The sequence below is a fragment of the Neltuma alba genome, unplaced genomic scaffold (assembly GCF_004799145.2).
Source record: "Neltuma alba isolate B1F8T4 unplaced genomic scaffold, ASM479914v2 tig00007157_pilon, whole genome shotgun sequence".
NCBI lineage: Eukaryota > Viridiplantae > Streptophyta > Magnoliopsida > Fabales > Fabaceae > Neltuma > Neltuma alba.
The window spans coordinates 215,599-236,670 of NW_021634693.1; the positions used below are offsets into that span (position 1 = coordinate 215,599).

At 34.3% G+C, this 21,072-nt stretch overlaps 2 protein-coding genes across 6 annotated transcripts; one reads left to right on the plus strand and one right to left on the minus strand.

Annotated features, from left to right (window-relative positions):
* Positions 1 to 317: 317 nt before the first annotated feature.
* On the minus strand, positions 318 to 6,080 carry LOC114751915 (meiotically up-regulated gene 184 protein). 4 transcript variants are annotated; one of them, XM_028940611.1, is made up of 3 exons: positions 5,925 to 6,080; positions 4,649 to 4,789; positions 318 to 3,428 (listed from the first exon to the last, which is right to left on the minus strand). In XM_028940611.1, the coding sequence occupies exon 3, from the start codon at positions 3,279 to 3,281 to the stop codon at positions 936 to 938; it is 2,346 nt and encodes a 781-aa protein (XP_028796444.1). In that variant the 5' UTR covers positions 3,282 to 3,428; positions 4,649 to 4,789; positions 5,925 to 6,080; the 3' UTR covers positions 318 to 935. The 4 variants fall into 4 exon arrangements, with proteins under 4 accessions (XP_028796444.1, XP_028796443.1, XP_028796445.1 ...); XM_028940610.1 differs by having other exon boundaries at positions 5,918 to 6,080; XM_028940612.1 differs by lacking the exon at positions 4,649 to 4,789.
* On the plus strand, positions 4,696 to 20,614 carry LOC114751916 (CLP protease regulatory subunit CLPX3, mitochondrial). 2 transcript variants are annotated; one of them, XM_028940614.1, is made up of 16 exons: positions 4,696 to 4,703; positions 12,099 to 13,333; positions 13,563 to 13,624; positions 13,774 to 13,871; positions 14,013 to 14,092; positions 14,382 to 14,432; positions 15,711 to 15,785; positions 15,863 to 15,940; positions 16,961 to 17,017; positions 17,399 to 17,469; positions 17,589 to 17,688; positions 17,904 to 18,008; positions 18,550 to 18,612; positions 19,173 to 19,295; positions 19,410 to 19,562; positions 20,262 to 20,614. In XM_028940614.1, exons 2-16 carry the CDS (start codon positions 12,389 to 12,391, stop codon positions 20,334 to 20,336), a joined length of 2,136 nt encoding a protein of 711 aa, XP_028796447.1. In that variant the 5' UTR covers positions 4,696 to 4,703; positions 12,099 to 12,388; the 3' UTR covers positions 20,337 to 20,614. The 2 variants fall into 2 exon arrangements, with proteins under 2 accessions (XP_028796447.1, XP_028796446.1); XM_028940613.1 differs by lacking the exon at positions 4,696 to 4,703 and having other exon boundaries at positions 12,047 to 13,333.
* Positions 20,615 to 21,072: the final 458 nt, after the last annotated feature.

The following is a 21,072-nucleotide window of genomic DNA, read 5'->3' on the forward strand; positions in this document are numbered from 1 at the left end:
ATTCAGTCACACACCATGTATGGCAAATTTTTTTAAAAGAAAATCCTCTTTTTCTAAAGCAAATTAATTCCAATTCTTGAATAATTGACATCACTCATGCTTCTAATACCCCAATTGCCAAATGAGGGTAAATGGGTATTTGTATAAAATAGTGTATTTCCGAACATATATGATCCACTAAAAAGATAGATCACACAATTTACACTATCGGATGATGAAATTAAAATCAGATGCAATAATAACACCAATAGCAGCAGCAAAACCTTATCTCACTATGTGGGGTTGACTTACATGGATCGCATGGCACCATTATGCTCTATTAGTGATCAAGTATTTGAGTCGATTGTTAACCAAAATTAAAATCACATAATATTACAAAAAAGAATCTATCTTCAAGAAACTTAATCTTCCTTTGGAAAGGGGGAAACCAAGTGTGAAAATACACATGGTGGGAATTGGCACGATCCATTAGATTAATCTTGCAAAATGGGGCCAATCAAGCATGATAAAGAGGAAAATGGAATCAACTTGCAATTGACTGTTATTAATCTATATTGAGAGCTAAAAAGTAGTACAACTTCGCATAGAGGCTGGGAAACGCGTCAATTTCTGAAGGCTACAAAAAAATGATGTGAAAATTGGGAGAAGAACCTATAAAACAGAAGGGAAAGATAGCTTGCAGCCAGACCTCTAGACCTCTATGTACATAAGTTCCACCAGAAACAAGTGTTCCCCCGGAAAATGTAATAGCAGTTTGCACGAGGCAATAAATCAGTTTTTGATGGCGCATGACCTGGAGTTCCAACTTCTCATGGTCTTCAATTCGCAAGATATGCAATGTTACTAGGGATCGTCCTTCCACAGTTCTCCAGAAGAATGACAGTCCTGAATCTGATTCCCTCCAACAGTCAAAAAGCTCTTGCCAATACCCCCTTCTATTTGTCCTCTTCCAAAGGTCCAATTTCGTTAACACCTTTATCATTTTTCTCCCTCTCATTTCCAAATTTTCCTGTGTCATTTATCATTTCCTCATCATTAGGTCTTTTAATGTCATCATTTGTTGTTTCTTTTATAGGACTACCTTCCTCGCCTACAATTTCTTCCTCTTCTACAGCTTTTATAACTTCAAGAAGTTCAGATGGAGTAGCAGCTGGGTCTAACTCCCAACAACCCCTTACGATATCTGGTGTTTCTTTACCCCTGTGTAAGTATGAAGGGACCTGATGAGAGAACCGAAACATCTCTTCTCTTGGAATGATCCTAATTTCTCCTGGGTCCAAGTGCCGGCGAAATAATGTCTTGAAGCCAGCCACTTTTACTAGGGGAATGACCATAACACCATTTTCTTCACTAAAATCCTCAAGTACCTCAACCATATCATACTTGTGTATCACCTCATCTGCTGTCAGCTCATTCCAATCAGGTGACCAATTCCTATAAAGAGCCCAAACATCCCCTTTCATGGGATAAATACAAATGGCTCCATGAGCACCCTTTCTCCATCTAACCTTATGAGAAAAAGAATTAAGTGAGTTATTGATTTCATTTCTACCCATTCTAAACTCTCCGCAAGTTTTAGAAAAGCCTGAAATGATCCAATTTAGAGGGGCCAGTTCATCATTGGTCTTTGAATTGAGCCAACTGATCTGCATCTTTAATGGACTCGAAGAAATCACACTGTGAATCATAGCATAAATTCGAGGCATCCCATCATCATCATATGCAACCCATACCTGATTTTCACCAAAAGACCTATCAGTTCGATCCTGATCAAAATCATGAAAATCAGGATCAGGGATATCAATTGTCATGGTTTTCATGTCCACATTAGCACTAGTAGTTCCAGCAGAAATCTCAGTGGCATGGAATTCACTATTCCTATTGTTAGAATTGCAGAGGTTGTTTTGATCACATCTCTCTGAGCTACATATAACTTTTTCTCCTTTCTCATTTTCTGTCTCACTTCCATTTCTACTCTCTGTCATTGCTCTCTTGGAAATAGTATTTGACTGAATATCCTTCAGTTTCTCGCCAATCTCTTTTCTAGCTCTCACCATAAGAAGATTATTAAGCTCAAGCTCGGAAGTTCCTGCACCACTGGTCTTCAAGCTACCATTAATTGAGAAGCGATCAAAATTACCAGGTTTAGAACCACATGAGCTACCTGCTCCTACTACTCCATTTCTCATTCCTGCTTGATTTGAAGGTTCCTTACCATGGCTGCTCGCACCAGAATCCTCCATGCCTCTTCTTCTCTTCGTAGGATTCATATTACCTTTTTTAGAAGCATGCTGCTTCCTTCGTAAGGCCTGTTCCCTTTTTGTAGCTGCTTGTGCCTCCTCACGCTCCCGCTTCACTTTCTCATATGCCTGTTGGACCACACTTGCAGCTTGAGCTGCTGTTGAAACACCAGAAGTTTTCGAAAATGGAGCCCACTGGAAATCAGTATGGTTATAGGAATCAGTATTACCATAACCTGCTCCAACATTCGAGGTTGGCTTGTTCTTTCCTGCTTTAGACTTGCTTTTACTAGGCGCTGGGTTATTGAAATTTTGCTGCTGCCGGGAAAAGTTAAATGAGGTGGCGGGTCTTACACCACTTGCAGGTGGAGGAGATGTTTCTACAGCCAAAAATGCCCCATGACAATTGGGACACAGGAGTTTCAAATTAAGATAAACTCTAAGATATTCATACTGCATTTTGCATCGATTGCAAACAGTCCAGAAAGTATTTGATTTTGATTTGTGAGTTGAAGTTGAATCTGGTTTAGTAGTATGTTTATGAGCTCTGGCACTAGAAGTGGTAGTTTTTGCAAAATTGAAATTCCCATTAGTCCCTTGATGTGCTGATGCACCAGAAGACTTTGTCGAAACCTTCTGCACTTTTGTGTTTCTCTTCTGATCATATGCTACCTTTTTAGCCTTATCTGACAGCAAACTCCACGCCTCCGAAATAAACTTAAATGCCCCATCAGCCCCAATAGACTTGTTCTTATCAGGGTGGAGTGTGAGAGCCAGCTTCCTATATTGTTTCCGGATTGTTTCGTCATCAGCCCGAGGATCTGCACCGAGTATACCATACCAATCTGCTTCGCCATTTATTTTATTGTCTGCAGAAATATACACATCAAGTGTAGCTAGCATTTGAGAAATACCCTCAAGCTCAGGAAACAATGTTTGGGCCTTTAAAGCAAACTTCTTTGCCCCCCGCATATCCTTTGCAACAAACTTCCTCTCGGCAATTTCTTTAGCTCTGGTGGCCTCATCCTTATTGCATTCCATTTTTCTAGACAGTCTTCCAGTCTATATCAGTGCTTCATTTCCATGTAACAGGAACATTGTCTAATTGATCCAAGTTTTGCAACCTGGTACTATTCAACATAATCAGATTTCCTCCTTATTCAAAAGTTTGCCCATTGTAACATAACCCTATATGAAGAGAGAGAGAAAATATGTTAGCCATGAAAATAATGAAAGAAGCATCAAGCAAAATTCAAATTGTTCATAAATTGAATTCAATCAAAATGAAAGTGATAAAATAGTTTGCAATAATGTTCCTAAACAATATGAGTACATTTGGGCATTGAGATTAATTATTGAAGGTAACAAAAGAAAGGAATTGAGAAATGAATGACCATTCTCATTTTAGTGTTCAGTTCCAAGAGGGATAAAATGGCGTTACATTCTATCCCATTTTGTTTATACGTTTAACATGCAGAATTTCGATATCACAAAATCATAACTGTAACTGAGCAAGACTAAATAAGGATTATATAAAACAAAATTAAGGATCGTGGTTCTCTAAATATTTAATTTCCCTTAATCTAAACTAAATAAGCCTCATCGGCCCATACCTGTGACTAAACGACAATAAATAAGGATATAAACAAAAACTTTAAGTATCATGATCCTCTAAATATTTAAATTCACTTAATTGGGACTTTCCAACCAAGTAAAACTGATATCTACCATCAATTCATGCCATGTCATAATTTTGCAAGTTCCTTCTTGCCCTTTTTTCCTTCTTTGCACAGACTATAAACTCATCTATTACTGGGCAATCAGATCCACACACACACACACATATATTGGGGTAATGTTTTTAATAAATGCTAAGACCACTCCCCACAGACCATCTTTCTTGGGGCTTTGAGTTTTGGCGAAGTACTTTCCTCAATTATGTCTCATCTTCATAAATTAAGTGCCACCGATTAGCAAAAGTTCCAAATGCACTAGACAATGGCATATACATAGCAAGGAAGATTTTAGGAATGATTGCCCAAACACTTGCAGCAAAATTGAAGCTGGACCCATTCATGCATTTTCAAGGATTAGGATTTTTCAAGCACACCAGAGAAGCCCTTGAATTTAGTAAAAATAAAAGTTAATAAAGGAGACTATAAACAGACTCAAACGCTTGCCATGTTCAGGACAATGAAAACATATTGAAATGATGCCAGCTATACTTGATAATAAAAGGATTTGGTAGAAATATGTAAAAGCATCCCTTCGTAAAAAGATTATTCCAGAATAACTGGGTAATAGTTAGGAGAGGTGTGCCAACGGAAAACAGAAGGAAGGTTGTTAGATAACTCAAGAATTTGCTAAGGGATGCTTCATAAACAATTCACAGATCATGAAAGTTCTACCCATCAGCTAGAGTGACTTGATCCACTACTTCAGCTCATGACTCGGAGAAGAAACGTCCTTGTCTGCTGTCTCAGTGCAACAGAAACTTTCTTTTATTCTCTATTGTTAACGAATGATTTTTCACAAATGCAATGTGACTTCTACAAGGAAGAAAGAAATAGAATGAATCAGTGAACTTGTGAGATGATACCACGGCACGAATAAAGGGAAGATGTGATTTTTTACTTGATTGAACAGTCTAAATTAAAATCCCTCCCCTTCCCTCCATTGAACCAATCACTTATAAGCCTTAGAAGAAGTACTTTGCAACGAGCTTCTTCTCAGCTTGCCCATACCACTGTTCTAAGTACCGGCATTCTTTCAGCAAATGAAAGATTTCCCTTGCCTCAGAATAAGGGATGAAGTGCTGCGGTATCCATGGGTTCCGTGCTAAGGATCATTGGAATAAGCAAGAATACTAAAAAATACCATCGAGAGGCATTTCAATTGAGACACCGGGAGGGCCATTAGTTCTTTGTCTCGTTCTTGAATAGATTGGAATGGAATAATTAATCTATTTCTTGAGGAAATTGATCCACTCAATTTCTCGTGATACAAAAATCATAGATCTAATACTTGCCCACAATAAGTATTCCTTCCTATATTTCTTGGAGAGAATGATAATTCCAGCTTCAGCAGAGTTAAGGCCAACATGAGACCATCATTCCTATGAAACAGAGACAAGTATGGAATTATAATTTCCCCTTGTAGACTATCTATGGAATCATCATTCCCACACTCCATGTCAAATTGAGAAAAACTACTTCTGCATTCAATCACTAGGGCAACAACAGATAATAGAATTCAGGGGCGTCTTTGAAATGCAAGAATAGTAAAAGGCCCGTTAAAAATTTCCTTTTACAAGTGTCGTTTATTTATAGGATTAGTTCGTAATATTTCCCCCAAGGATCAAAACATGGTGAAAGAATGATCAGAAGGTGGAACTAAGTGAAAATGACTATCGATACATAAAATCTTGAAAAGAAGACCAAGTGGAGAAAACAAAAGCCAGCAGTTTAATTGAAGTCATATTTAACTCAAACTAAAAGCTTAATCAAACCCTAACTATGAACGATCAGGAAGGCAAGCACTAGAACCAGTTATAGTTTCCGAAAACAATAAAATATCCCGGAGAACCAAATATACGTATAAAGCAGATTGATTAAAGTTAGGTTTGTGGGAGTCAAAGGACCAAAGCTTCAAAAAATACAAAGTGCCGCAGAAATTACCAAATACCACAGAGTTGGGAAGATCCAATAACAAAGGAGGAGTCAGTTTTCCAGAATTTCCAGTACAAGGGCGTTCTTCTTTTCTTGCCTTTTCCCGACGACAGCCGAGATTCTTTCCCTTCCCAACCTTGAGCCCTGTGGTCTGGGTGGGAGACTCAACTTTTTTCCAGCATTATTTAGATTTTAAAAAAAATTCAAATCAGCCATACATGTGGTGCGTGGTGGGGAATGACACTTATAGTTCAAAAAGTGAATTTAATAGTTCCTAAAAAAAATTCTTGTCATAAAAAAAACTCTTTTGTTGACAATTTTGGTAATTATAAATATAAGACTATTAATTATAAAAAGTAAAATATAAGCAAATTTTATTATATGGATTAGGTCCAATTCTCTAGTCAAATCTTGTCATATTTAATTTTATTATTAATAATGATTTAACAGAGTTTTGAAGTTGGAACAAAAACCAACAAAGTTTTGACATTTTATCAATATAAATTTTTATTATAAAAAAGTTCGTATATTAAAATTTGATTAGGAAATTAGACCTAATAGATATAAGTGAATGGGAATAAGTTTGTCTAATTATAAAGTAAATATTTAAGCCATATAAGTTATGTTTTATGATTTATAACTAATAATCTCATACTTATAATTATTTAAAACAATATTATAATTTATTTTTAACAAATTTAATGTGAAATATGAAACTGGGATGGGATTCGACCAAGCCTAATAAACTTGTTCTTAAAATGGATGGGCTCTATAAAAACAGATTTGGAAAGCTTTATTTACGCAAATGTGCCGATTTTGTGAAGCCCCATCCTAATGCGGGGGATTAAAGGGTTGGTGCTTGGTGGTTTAGTCCAAATACGTAGTCATTAAAGTTTTTAAATTTAAAAACATGTATCTCATTATTTTATTATTTAATATGTAAAATCAAAATATACGTAATCCACAGCTTAATTCAAGCATCCCACTATTCATATTCATAATTTAAACTATAATTCATGTAATTCATCCATAACAACCCCTCATCTAAAGTCTTACTATCTCCGGTCCTAATTATAAGATCCAGTTGACTAATTTGAGGAGATTAAGGAAGTAAGTTAAGTTAGTTATTTGTAACAAATAAGTGTTGTTATTCCTAAAATATTCTTGCTAATTAAGTGTGTTGGTTAGAACTATCATTATTAGAAGGACTATCTTGGAAAAAAACATATAAATATGAAAGAAAAAATGAATTGGGGTCTTATAATTAGGATCAAACTAAAAGTCAAACGGGGTCCTATATTAAGGACCGGAGGTAGTATTATAGAATGATCAGAATCATCATCAAATTTTGTGTGTGCGCGTATAAAAAATTCTCATCAATAGCTTCTGATAAAAAAAAAAATCATCATGACTAATAATATTTGAAGCTCAGTTGATCTTGATTTGGTCGAAAATATCAAATTTTAGAATTTATTCTTTATTTATTATTATCCTTATGAGCAGCCACAAAATATTAATAAATAAAGGTTAAAGTACATATATGTTTCAATTTGATCCCTTGATTTTAAAAAAACACACATTTGGTGATTTAACTCTAAAACTGTTAAATTTAAATAATATTTTTGTAACATTTAAAGTTAAACTTAATATATTGGCATTTGAGAAGATTTTATCAACATATAAAATTTTAATATCGTTATTTTTTATTAACAATTTTAATGTTAAAAAACTAAAAGTATATGTTTTTAAAATTAAAAGATTAAATTAAAACTCTTTATAAAGTTAAAGAATTAAATATATATTTTTATCTAAATTAAAATATCACATATATAATAATGCCTCACTAATTATTGACAAATATACATCTCATTACTCTATGTATCATTTTTTTACTTAAATTTTATTGACACTATTTACAAACCATGCAAAACTCATTTTAAGCACTGTATATTTGTTTTTAATTATATTTGAAGAATTTTTTTTTTTTCATCTACTTCCACCAAAACCCCATTCCTTCCAACAAGTGTGGCGATGTTCGGGTTTGTGACATGTCTTATCCCTTGATTTTGAACGAGTTTTGCTCTAGTCTTGTTATCCAAAATAAATAAATAGGTCAGGAAAGATAAATGGGAAATTTGGTATAAAAAAAATCCTTATTTGGAAAGTTTATTGATTAGCTCAAAAAAAAAAAAAGGGGACCTGGTACAACTCATCTCCAGGCTCCAGCGATGTTTTTTTTTTTTAATTATGTATAACATATTTTTAATTATATGCGAAACAATCGTTAAACCAAAAATTTATTTAGTTTCAATTATTAGAAATAATTGCACCTCATGACCTCGTCAAATGATGATTCTTCCCCTAATTTTTTTTTTTAAATTTAACGATATAAATTGAAGATCAAATGAAATCTGGCCATCCATTTTGTTTTAAAATTGTCATTCAATTTCTTCCTTCATGCATCTCTCAAGCATGAGAAAGTTCTCCGTCAACCTGCCTACCCAATGGCCTCCATCATTTTGCTTTGGTGCTACATAAAGTGAAATCCCACCATTTTTTTTTTAAAAACATAGTTAATTGACCGCAGCAGAGAGTAAGGAGGACCTAAGAAAATTAGTGGCTTTTAGAACACAAGAGCCAAGACTTACAACCTTACTCAAAACTAGACGAAAAGCATGGTTGGACGATGAAGGACCAGCTAGAAGATCCTCCAAGACTTAGTACTACCTCTTATCTTTAATATAAGATTTTATTTTATTTTTATTTTAGTTCTAAATATAAGACCCTAATCCACTTTATCTTTCATATTTATCCATTTTGTTCCAAGATAGTCCTTGTAATAATTGTAGTTGTAGCTAATATACTTGATTAGTAAGGACATTTAACAACACCTATTTATTACAAATAACTAACTTAACTTCTTTTCTTAATCTACTCAAATTAGTCAACTAGCTCTTATATTTAGAACCGAAAGTAGTATAAGACTTAATTAACTAATTTGAGTATATTAAATATGTTAGTTAAATTAGTTAATATGATATATTTTTTATAAAGCATTTTAAGCATCTTCTTTAATTTCTTCCCTTCTTCTCTTACTTGATTATTGTTGAGAGAATATCAATATGGTTAATTTGAGAAAAAATTGATAAACGTATGAAATAAATCTTATAGATAAAACCAATATCAACTTTCTAATTAGATCCTATATTAGAGATCGACCGAAAGAGTATGTGGGAAAAAAAGGGAACTTGAATAGTATGATAATATTCTTTTTGAATTAGATGCAAGAACAACCCACAGCCTCTAATTTGTAGAGGATTATTCATGGCTATCGATTGATGGTAATATTTTACAGAGATAAAATTGCATGCAGTTATCCATGACATTGAGTTTGATAGAAACAGTCTAATTTCTCACAGCATGATAAATTAATATTCAAAATTCCATTAAGAAAAATATCTATATTTAGTACCTAAATGTCTCAAGTAGGATTGCTTCTAATAAAAAAATACATATGCTTATTATAAAAAAAGAGAAAATCCTAATTAAATCCTGCTGAAATACTTAAAATTAAATTGAGGCCTACACTTTTAACAAATTCTTTATTAGGACATAAGACCTAATTAGGAATTGCTGAATATTGTTAAGTAACTATAATGCCCCTCTTTAGTTAAAAATGAAAATTGATTATTTTATCCCTCTAAAATGGTTCATCATCTCTTATTATTAATATTTAGACAAAAAAATATAAATAATTTTTTAGTGTTTGAAATTTTGTAATATAACTAAAATCTTCAAAATATTTTCATAAAACATTTCAAATTATAATATATGTAATCTTTAAATAAATATTTTTAATATATTTTTTTTCAGGTTGTAAATATTTATTTTAAAATTTTAAAATATTTTAATTATAATAAAAAATTAATATTAAATCGTAATCATTTACGTTTTCAATTCGATCCAACATTGTTTAAATAAATAAAACTAACGTAAATTACAAGAACTGAAAATAAAAAATATTTATAATTTTACTTATATTTGTAATTTAACATGTTTTATTAAAATATTTTTAATAGTATAAGTTATATATACAAATTTCAAACATTGTAAAATTACTTATATGTTTTTTGGTTTAAAAAAAATCATAAGAGATGAGGAATTACTTGGGAGAGGTATATTAATCAAGTTTTCTTTTTAATTGAAGAGGGGCATTTTGGTGATTTAACAACATTCAAAAATCCCTAATTAGATCTCATGGCCTAATTAGGAATTTGCTAAAAGTGTAGGCCTAAATTTGAATTTAGGTATTTCGGCTGGATTTAATTGGGATTCTCCCTAAAAAAATGTCTGAATATGAATTTTGCAAATAATTTTAAATAAGCTGGTCATATAGTTAAATAATAAATATTATTCTTAAAATAAGCAAACTGTGATTTGGATATAATCCAAACAAATTACATTATTCATTAATAACTCCCTCAATTTTTTACGAGCTAGTGAGCTATACTCCTCTCATTCTATATATATGAACCGGCGAACGAATTTGTTTTAACTGTACAACCCAATTCATTTCATCTTTCAAATTTAAAATTTGTTCGGCAAATTATTCCTATTAGTTATAATTAATAAGGAGATTTATATTGGGATGAATTTTCAATACAAATGATTAAAGAAGTATTTTAAAAAAATCAACATTTTTTTAACTAATTTTTTAAATTTCTATCAATTAATTATTTAGTTCCTACATTTAAGATCAAATGTATAGAATTTATAAAATAATACTTAAGTTAAGTTTTTTATATTTATTATATCAAATTCTTCAATTACATACTAATCATGTGTCCTATTTTTAAAATATTATTATTAAAATATAAACTCATATGAAAGAAATGACACATGGCCATATGAAAATTTCACATAATGAATATATAAAACTTAATGCAAATATTTTCCTAATTTATATAGGAATGCCTGGCTTTTTCCCTTTAGTTCAATAACAAAGTTAATCCCGTGGGAGAAACGAAAATTTATATACCAATACATAGATAATAATTATATTGGCGTAACTAATAAGGGTTGGTCCAGTTGGTAATGAGTTGGCTCATAACCCATAAGGTTGTGAGTTCAAATCCTGCTGCCGGATGTGAGAACTTTGTTGGTGGACAGCGCTTTTTGAATCTGGAGACATATCCTGATCCTAATAAGCTCTTAAAACCCAGCTCACCTAAACTCTTTTTTAACAAAAAAAATAATTATATTGGCGTAACTTCTACTGTTCTGCACGTACCCAAACTTCTAAATATTACAACTCACGCGAATCTGGTCACATGCGTGCGCCAATGCATGGAGCAATGGGCGCCGAACTTGGGCATCACGTTTTCCTTCTCTCTGTTACAAAAATGTAATTACCAAGAAAATGCTGTTTACTTGTTGAAAAATCCTTTTAATAATTACAATATATTTTTGACTAAAGTATACATTTAATTCTTTAACTTTATGTAAGGTTTTAGTTTGATCTCTTAATTTTAAAAAGTATAATTTTAGTCCTTTACCTCTAAAATTATTAGCCTTAAATGATATTTTTTATAATAATCATGGTTATTTTGAAAATTAAACTTAATATTATAGTATTTAGTAATGTTTTATCAATATTCAAAAGCTCAATATCATTGTTTTTTTATTAACAATTCTAAGATTATAGAAATAAAAGTTTACTTTTTAAAATTGAGGGATTAAAATGAAACCTTATATAAAATTAAAGGACTAAAAGTATACTTTAGCCTTTATTATTTTATTAGAGTCTCTTTTTGAAAAGAATAATACATAATGAAATTTCCTAATTTTACCCAAAAAAAAGAAATTTACTAATAGTTTTTGTAGGATCAATTTACTCATAAAAAAATAAAATTTTTCAAAATTTTTGTTGTAAAAATTGTAGATTTTTAAAATTTACCTTATCCATTACTAAGAATATTTGTGTTTGAGAATTGCTGCCACGATTTATCTGTGGGAAGAAAGAACTGCTGGAATCTAACCTAAATACTTGTAGAACGTATGAAGTTGAACAGGAGGATACGGTCAAAGTGTCAAATTTAGGAACTATACACCAAAGCCGTCACCTTCTCCCTGCCTCAACCGCTCTACGGGCAGTGGTTGGGGGAGAGAGAGTGTTTCTTTCTTCTCCGAGAAACACTCCTCTCTTTATCTTCGTGCTCAATCCCCTCTCATTCTCTGTTTCCATTTCTTTATTCTCTCTCCCTTTCTGTCATCCCACGTTTATTTATTCTATCTCCCTCATATCCATATCTTTTAATATTACATGCCCACAATTTGTTTACTCATGCAGATCCCAAGGTTCTTCATTTTCTTCTCTTAGCTTGGATTCTTCATTGGGTCATTCAAAAAGGACGAGTTTATAGTTCAATCTGTCTGTCATTTCTCGTACTTCATTTGCCCATTAATCCAAACAAGTTCTCTATGTCTCGTGTTTTCTCGAGATGGAGGAAGCTGAAGGAAATGGCGATGCTTACTTATGGAGACACAGAGTTGGCTGTTCCAGTACGGTCTCGGAATAACTGGAAAAAGTGCAATTTCATGTTCAAGCAGGTGCGTCCAATCTCTACCCACTTGAATCACCTCCCAATTGCCACCTATAGACGGCGGGAATCGCTTATCGGAGTTCAGAAGAGGTATAAGTGGGACCATAGTGGCTCCGATGACACTCACAATCCGACATCACAGACCCGCAAGATTCGGGCCGAGACTAATTGCCCGCGCTGCACCAAGCACATGGCCATCCTGTTCTCTAATCACCATTTCCCCGTTTCTTCTGGTTCTGATCCCAATTCTAACCCTTCGGTCCCTCTTCAAGGAGAAGGGGGTTATCAGGCGGTAAACATTTGTCCTAGTTGTGGAACTGCCTATTATTTTCGACCTTATAGCATTGCTCCTCTTCAGGGCTCCTTTATAGAGATTGGGAAGGTAACTAACAGTAGTGTTAATAATACCGCTAATAAAACGCCGAAGAGAACTCATAGCAAAGACAATGTTCATGATGGAGGCTCTGGAGTAGAAGATTATGATAAGAAAAGAAATAGCAGCGATAAGCTTAGAGTGACATTCTGGGACACTCCAAGATCGCACAATGGTGAAAATGGCGGGGAACCACCAGAGAACTGGCCTCCCCCTTTACCAGGCTTGTCTAATGGAAATGGGTTGACGGCGCATACTCCACCAGGCCCACCGCTTCCACCAGGGCTGAATGCCATTCGATCTTCAGGGCCACGGCAAGGTGGCAGAAGCGGGGCTGGCAAAGTGAAGACTATCTGGGGGGGCTCCAATTTGGGTAAGGATTTACCCACGCCGAAGGAGATCTGCAAAGGTCTTGACAAGTTTGTTATTGGTCAGGACAGAGCTAAAAAGGTATCTTAGCCTCAAATTTTTTTAAGATCAATGTCCCCTATTTTATCCAGTTTTACGTTATTGCTTATTCAGTATGCTGACAATACTTAAGCAGTTTATTATTCCTACCCTAAGAAGACGTAATAGTGTGTCAGTGCTCCTTTAGCTTTATCTTAGTAGTCTCAGTAAACGCAATGTTCCAAATTGTGGCCTAGGATGACCTCACGGTTGCTCCATGTTTGTATTGAAGGTGCTTTCTGTAGCTGTTTATAACCACTATAAAAGAATATACCATGCCTCTTTGCAGAAAGGGTTAGTTCTTGCACTGTGCGTTTTATTTTCCCATGTACCTTAATGGTAATACAACTGATGCTCCTGAGTTTCTTCTTTCCGTTTATTTATAATTCTTCTTTGAGGAGTTATTTATTTGCTATGACTGAAATGGTGGATTTTATTACTAGGTCAGGGGCAGATTCAGGAACTTCAGAAACATTGGATGTTGATCAAAATGTGGAGCTAGAAAAGAGTAATGTTCTATTGATGGGTCCAACTGGATCAGGTGCAGCTTGCAACATGGCTACTTTTTGTTCTTCTCAATAAATGAGAAACAGTTAGACCCATATTGTTAAGATGCTATTTTGTATAAGGCATCTGAAATTACAGTATGATTTCTTTGCTTATTTGAATTTTTGATAAATAGGGAAGACCTTACTTGCAAAGACACTAGCTCGTTTCGTGAATGTTCCATTTGTCATAGCTGACGCTACAACCTTAACGCAGGCAAGTTGCTCTTTTTTTTTTTTTTTTTTAGTAGGCCAGCCAAATATGCTTTTATAAGGCAAGTATGCTAGAATTTGTATTGATATCTTCATCTTCTTCTGCCAAATATTTGAATTGCATCTGATATATATATTGAATGAACTATTGTTGTATTCTTGCTTCTTTCATTAAGTTTTACATACAACTGAAAATCTGAGCACATGACAGTAGGTTTCATGACTGTTCAATATATTGTTGCTCTAGGAAGATACTTTTGGTGTTATTGACAAAAGAGGAAATTACTTTGCAGGCCGGTTATGTTGGAGAGGATGTTGAATCAATCCTGCATAAACTACTGGCGGTATGTGACTTCTTTCTGGTGACCTATCATGTTCCTGTAATAACATTTCAAGCCGTTCCTCTCTAGGGATGTGCCTGTTGATGGTTTTCACAACCTTCTCTGGATGCTTTGATGAAATCTGAAAAATCTATTGTGAATCCCTATTAGCTCAAAGAGAAGAGTATTTAGTTTGTGCCTTCATTGATTTCTTGATTCCTAAGCTCACACGATGTACTGTATCTTATTTACTTTTGCGGTCAAGTCATGAGTTTGAAAAGGGCCTGTATGGTTGACTCGCTATTCCTTCAGGGTTGATGTTTGTGGACATGATCTAGATTCTCTGTGTTGAAAAGAAAAATTGTTGTTGGAATTTGTGGAGTGGCAAATAGTGACATGTAATCTGATCAATATTGTTTTTTTTTTTTTTGGTCTGGTGCTTTCCTTGTATCTTAGCTATAATCTTTACTCTGTGCTCCTGCAATTATCTAAATCACATAGAAACTGCTGCTTTTATAAGATCTTCATTTCTTTTGCTTTCCAGGTAATAATAATCTGGAGTGGGTCTATTGCATGTAATTCTTTTGTTGACTGTCTCTTTTGTATTTAGGGAGTTAATCATTTAATTAATACCTACGGTTCTTAAGAGGTATAATGTCTCTGTGAAATTTAGATCTTTTGTCTCGTCCTTTTTAAAGTACCACATGCATTGAGGATTTGGGTGTCCTGCTATTCTTGTTCCCTGATGAATGTTTTGTTACAAGCTTTAGTAGTTTGCAGGCACAATCGAATTTATCATCAATTATTGAATGGCTTAAATACATATTGTAGATTGTAAGTTAACAGTAGGTTGATGTGGGTTTGCCCTCAGCTCTGAAATATCCTCTTTTGACTTGTTTTAGGGATATTGGCGGGAAAAAAAGGTGGCAAAACTTGTGGGGATTTAAAATGTTCATTTAATTTGGTGTCTCTGGATTAGGTAGAATGTTAGAAATCCTTGAAAAATTTTACCTTAATGACCCTAATATTACTTTTGAATTTATTGCCTCTTGTATTGTCAATCTTCTCTTGGTGCTTTAACCATATTTATTTATTCTCAGTATGTCTACTTTCATTTCCAATCTTTCGTAACTGGGGTACTTTCTTTGCTTATGACTTCTCTACTTATATTATTTAGATTTTATTTTGTTTTATTTGCTATTTGCTATTTGCTTTCCGGAAGATTACATCAAATGTTCTTCCTATGTACTTATCATTATACTCTCAAATAAATATCATGCGCTAATCATTCTTGCTGCACAGGCAGCAGAGTTCAATGTTCAAGCAGCTCAACAAGGGATAGTTTACATTGATGAAGTTGACAAGATAACTAAGAAGGTATCTTTTTCATATAACTGAAAGGTTCATGATTGTACATCCATTGTATCTTTCTAAATTTATGGGTAATATTACAGGCTGAGAGCTTAAATATCAGCCGTGATGTTTCGGGTGAGGGTGTTCAACAGGCGTTGTTAAAAATGCTGGAAGGAACTGTGAGTAAATTAATTCCATACTTCTTGCCGATTGGTTCATCTACTCTTTAATTGAAATCTGCTTAATGTTATGATGTGTTCCTTTGCATATACTCAGCAAATCGTATGTCTTTATCACTGCCAGCATATGAAAGTCATTTCTTGTATATACTGTAGCTGAATACTGCTGTCTGACATGCAGTTTGTTATCATAGGATCTTATGGCAATTGCATTTTGAACTTAATAGCATTGACATATAAGTGAAAATGGTGGTTAGGCTAAGTGAAAACAATGTATTCTTGGTGGTTCTTAGGTTCAAAGGATTCTTTACATGTATTAGTTGCAGGATGCCGCTTCATTGTGTGATTAGGCATTGAGAACTGTAGAGTGGACTTGAAAAAGCAATTAGGAGAGTTATTTGACAGGATGGTAATAGTGCTGTTCCTTCTGTGTGTGGACTTGAAAACAAAGAGTACATGCTCCAGAAGTAAATAACTGGTGCGCTCACCGTTTTCTATGTCTGAGTAACACAAGATAATTCCTGTGTCTCCTGTCTGCCAAGAATTCCAAATATTAAACTGCAGTCCAGGCAAAAAATACAGCCTTGATTTTCTAAGGGAATTGTGCGTGGCTTTCACTAATCAGCCCCTTAAAAAATCCCTGGACATACACGGTCAAAATAGGAACAATGTGTGTGGAAATGAAGAGTGAATTATGAATTATTGGAGATGAAATAGAGTCCCTGGTTAATACTAGTAATGTGGTTCTAAGTACTGGCATTCTTCGATCTTAAGCTCAGTTTTTTGAAGCCTTTATCAGCCGAAGTCTACCAAAGTCCCCGGTAGATGCTTGACTGTCTTTTTGTGGTTATTTTTTTTTTTCTAGACTTTATTTTAACATGATATGTCTTTTTCTGTTTTCAACATTTTCAACTTCCTAGTTTAGACTATTTATGCTAAATGTTTCTTAAAACTTAATTTTTGTATAATGGTTGGTATCATTTTAATGGTAGCCTAAACATTGAATGATGTCTTGTCTAGATAGTAAGTGTTCCGGAGAAAGGAGCAAGGAAGCATCCACGGGGTGATAACATACAGGTATGTTAGAATACCTTTTTTCCTTCATTTCATGCCTGAACCAGGATCTCATTAGACATGCCTTACATGTATGGAAAGGACGGTGCAATTGCCTTATGGTTGGTGACAATAGTGACAACTCTTATGGATAAGTGCTGAAATAGTTCCTACTTCCTAGTCCTATGGTTTATATGCAAAGTCTTGGTATTGAAAGAAAGTTTGATATTGCATATTAAGGAGAATTTATAATAATGGTAAAAAAAATTAAAATTTAAAAAATACTAATCCTGACACCCATTCAGTGGATGTGGTGCCCACTTAATTTTATTTATTTTCACTGATAATGAGATAATGGGGAATTTTGAAATTTCATATAATTACCCACTAAATTTTTATATGCAGATTGACACAAAGAATATTCTTTTCATATGTGGTGGAGCATTCGTAGATCTTGATAAAACCATTTCAGAGAGGTAAATTTTTCTTTGTTTTGTGGTGTTGTTGTTGTTGGTTGTTATTTGGTTTTCAAGAATATTATTGTGTTTTATTCCAAATGACGCTTTAAATTTTGAGAATTTATGAATTAAACCAGACGAGAGGATTCTTCTATTGGTTTTGGAGCACCAGTTCGTGCTAATATGAGAACTGGTGGAGTAACAGATGCTGCAGTAACGTCATCTTTACTTGAGTCGGTGAGAATTGACCTTCTTATCTGAATAGATATTCTTCCCGTCTTTTAGTTCTTTAATAGTGATATGCTATAGGCAATTGCAGCCGACAAATCATGTACTTCAGTGGTACTGTCTACTTCAACCCCCCGCCCCAAGGAAAATATACGAGTAGCAATATGATTATTATAGATCATAACCTTCTGGTTGAGTCTAATAGACGCATTAGCAATTGTCAGGTAGAAAGTTCTGATCTGATTGCATACGGTCTCATACCAGAGTTTATTGGACGGTTTCCAATCTTAGTGAGCTTGTCAGCTTTAACTGAAGATCAACTTGTACAGGTGTTACTTCACTTTTTATATCTTCTATTATCCTACCACAGCCTTTTCTAGTAGTATATTTTAACGTTTAATGCTTATGTCATTAGTTCATCTAGTCATTCCTCGGGGCATTTGTTTATATCATATGGTTCTCTCCTTTATACATCAATGTATTTAGCTTTTGGCTATCTTCAATTGGATCTAAAGATGAACCTCCTCGTCTTTGCCAGAGTTTGGATAATGAAATCTAAACAAAAGGAAGGAAAAAGTGGACACCTCAGATGTGCAAGCACATGGGTGATAGTTAATTTTTGAATGGAAAAGGGAGAAAATTTTTTGATAAGGATGAAAAGGTCTAATAATGGATTCTAAAGGTATCAAGCTTTTTAATATCACTTTATATGTACAAAACAAGGTCGTGAATTTGTAGATGCTGCAAGCAGTATGACATGTACGTTAGTTTAGACTTTAAAATGTACGTGATAGCTGATGAAAATGTTCAAGTTCTGTATGTTTATGCTAAGATATCTCGCATAATGACACAAATATCTTGGCTTTTCAGGTTCTCACAGAACCAAAAAATGCTCTTGGCAAGCAGTACAAGAAATTATTTGGCATGAATAATGTAAGCACATCTCTCTCTTCCCCTCCCCCCCCCCCCCCACCCCACTCGCTGAACCACCTCATCACCACATCCAGATAAACTTTTTTTTTTTGGGGCCAAAAAGATCCAGATAATCTCAAACCAACTAAATTTGTGCATTTGGGTAAGTAAGCCCCTCCAATTTTAAATCGGTCCACCTGCTTGATTGTCTGAAAGGGACCTAATATAACAATGACCCACTGAATATTTATTTTCTTTTGACCTTACTGTCACATTTTCCTAAATTCCCATATCTTTCTTTCATGTAATCTGCTGATCATTACAGCCCGGCTCTAAGCCACTGCTTAGTGTCAATGTTCAATCATTCTTCGACCATTCTACCATTTGATATGAACTTGATTTTTGGGAATCTTTAATCATTCGACTATTCTACCTTGTCTGAACTGTTAACCCCCTGCCCTTCCCTACGAACTCAGCTAAGTTGAGTGATAAGCATTTGTTTATTCATCCATTCATTCGTTTTAGTTGTGAATGGTGGGTGGGAGTAGTTAGTTATCTGAAATTCTCCCTCTACTCTTCAGGTAAAGCTACACTTCGTTGAGAAAGCACTGAGACTTATTGCCAAGAAAGCAGTGGCCAAAAATACTGGCGCCAGGGGTTTAAGAGCCCTACTGGAAAGCATCCTAAATGAAGCCATGTTTGAAGTATGAAAGAGTTTATTGCTTTCATAAAATACCTGGCTATCATCGAATGTCCAAGATGGTTATTTATCTTTATTCTTTATGGTGTTCTCATGTGTTCAATGCTTCTATGAACAGGTTCCAGATGTGATGACAGGAGATGAGCGGGTTGAAGCTGTTCTTGTTGATGAGGAGTCTGTGGGATCAATGAACGCTCCTGGATGTGGTGGCAAAATTCTTCGTGGAGATGGTGCTTTGGAACGATACTTAGTTAAGCTGAGAGATTCAGTGGTATGATCGTATATCTAATTATGTGCTGGGTTATGCCTTATAAGCATTAAGTTGTATTGGTTTCTAGGCATCACTTACTTAAAAGTAAAATACTACCTCTTCCCTTGAAAGTTGACATAATTACACTTCCTCTCCTTTATTACTAAGGCACACGTGCATCTTCCTGAAAACCAAAGAAAAATGCTAAAACTAAAATCTAATTTTGGGTTTGACATTAAGGAAACTGTTTAGCTCTGTTTTCTGGTGATCAATGACCTGGTACCACATGTTTTAACTGAAAATATCGTATAATAACCTTTGCATATGTTGATTCCCTTATATTTGCATTCAAACGGACATAAAAATGGAAGATGTGACGCCAAGAGAACTTCGTTCAATCACCAGTCACATATTTTCCATTTACCTACCAATAAATGAATATCAACAAATGCAGAGGTTAATGAAAGGTGGCTTGGTCAAAAGTAGTATCAAATCGTTGACCCCCAAAAATGGAGCTAAAAAGAAAGCTGCAATCTAGTTATAGCGTATGTCTCTTTTTTTAAAAGTAAGTTCAGATATGTTTTCATAATGAAAAGGAAGACAATGTAATTAAGTCGAGTTTCATACTGGATATGATTTACTTCGGTTTGAGCAGCAGTAACATAACAGGGTATTCGGAAGATTATTAGTCGATCCAATTGGCTTCATTATTTTTTTCAGGTTAACGGCCAGATAGTTGAATCAGAGTTACAAGAAGGAGAATCGGAGCTTGCATCAAGAGCCATGAGCATATAATAGTTAGGCATACCATATTGTTAAGGTGTATAATTTATCCCTTGTGAGTTTTGTTTGTAAAATTCCAATTCAAAAGGTGCTTTGATTATTTCTTTGTATTTGCATGGCTTCTTTTTGAAGTCCATTGGACCAAACATGTAGCACTGCTGATTTAGGGGCTCGGAATAAGAGAAGGAAGCGTATAGCATTGCTAATTTAGGGGATACATAGAATTTTTCATGTGATTTTTCTATTGTTGTAGAAACACATGAGAAGATCCAATAATATACAATGCTTTTAAAAAAAAAAAAATTACTCTTCTGAGTTTTATCGAAGTTCCCTCTCATCTTAGAAATCTTTTACTCCTCTTCATAATTAATGTCTATAACTGCAAGCATTATTTGCACTTGCGTCTTTTAAACATCCTGTGCACCAAAATGGATTAGACTAAAGAGTTCTTTAACCCTAAACCTAAGGTGCCTAAAGACTTTGCCTTTTTTTTTTTTGCTACAGTATAGGTATCCTCCTATTGAATGCAATCCTATTCGAGGTACTGTCGGGCACTAAGTGTGGGCACCTCTCTCAGCAGGGATTTGAACCTTGGTTTACCGCGTTGTGGGAGACCAGCTCCTTCAGCTAGACCCAATTCCCATTGGTTAAAGACTTTGTCTTGTACAAAGTAAAAAAGTTATTGTCTTGATAAAATTAGAAAGAAGCTTTCCTGCCTCTACCAGGATGATGCTAAGGGCACATTTGG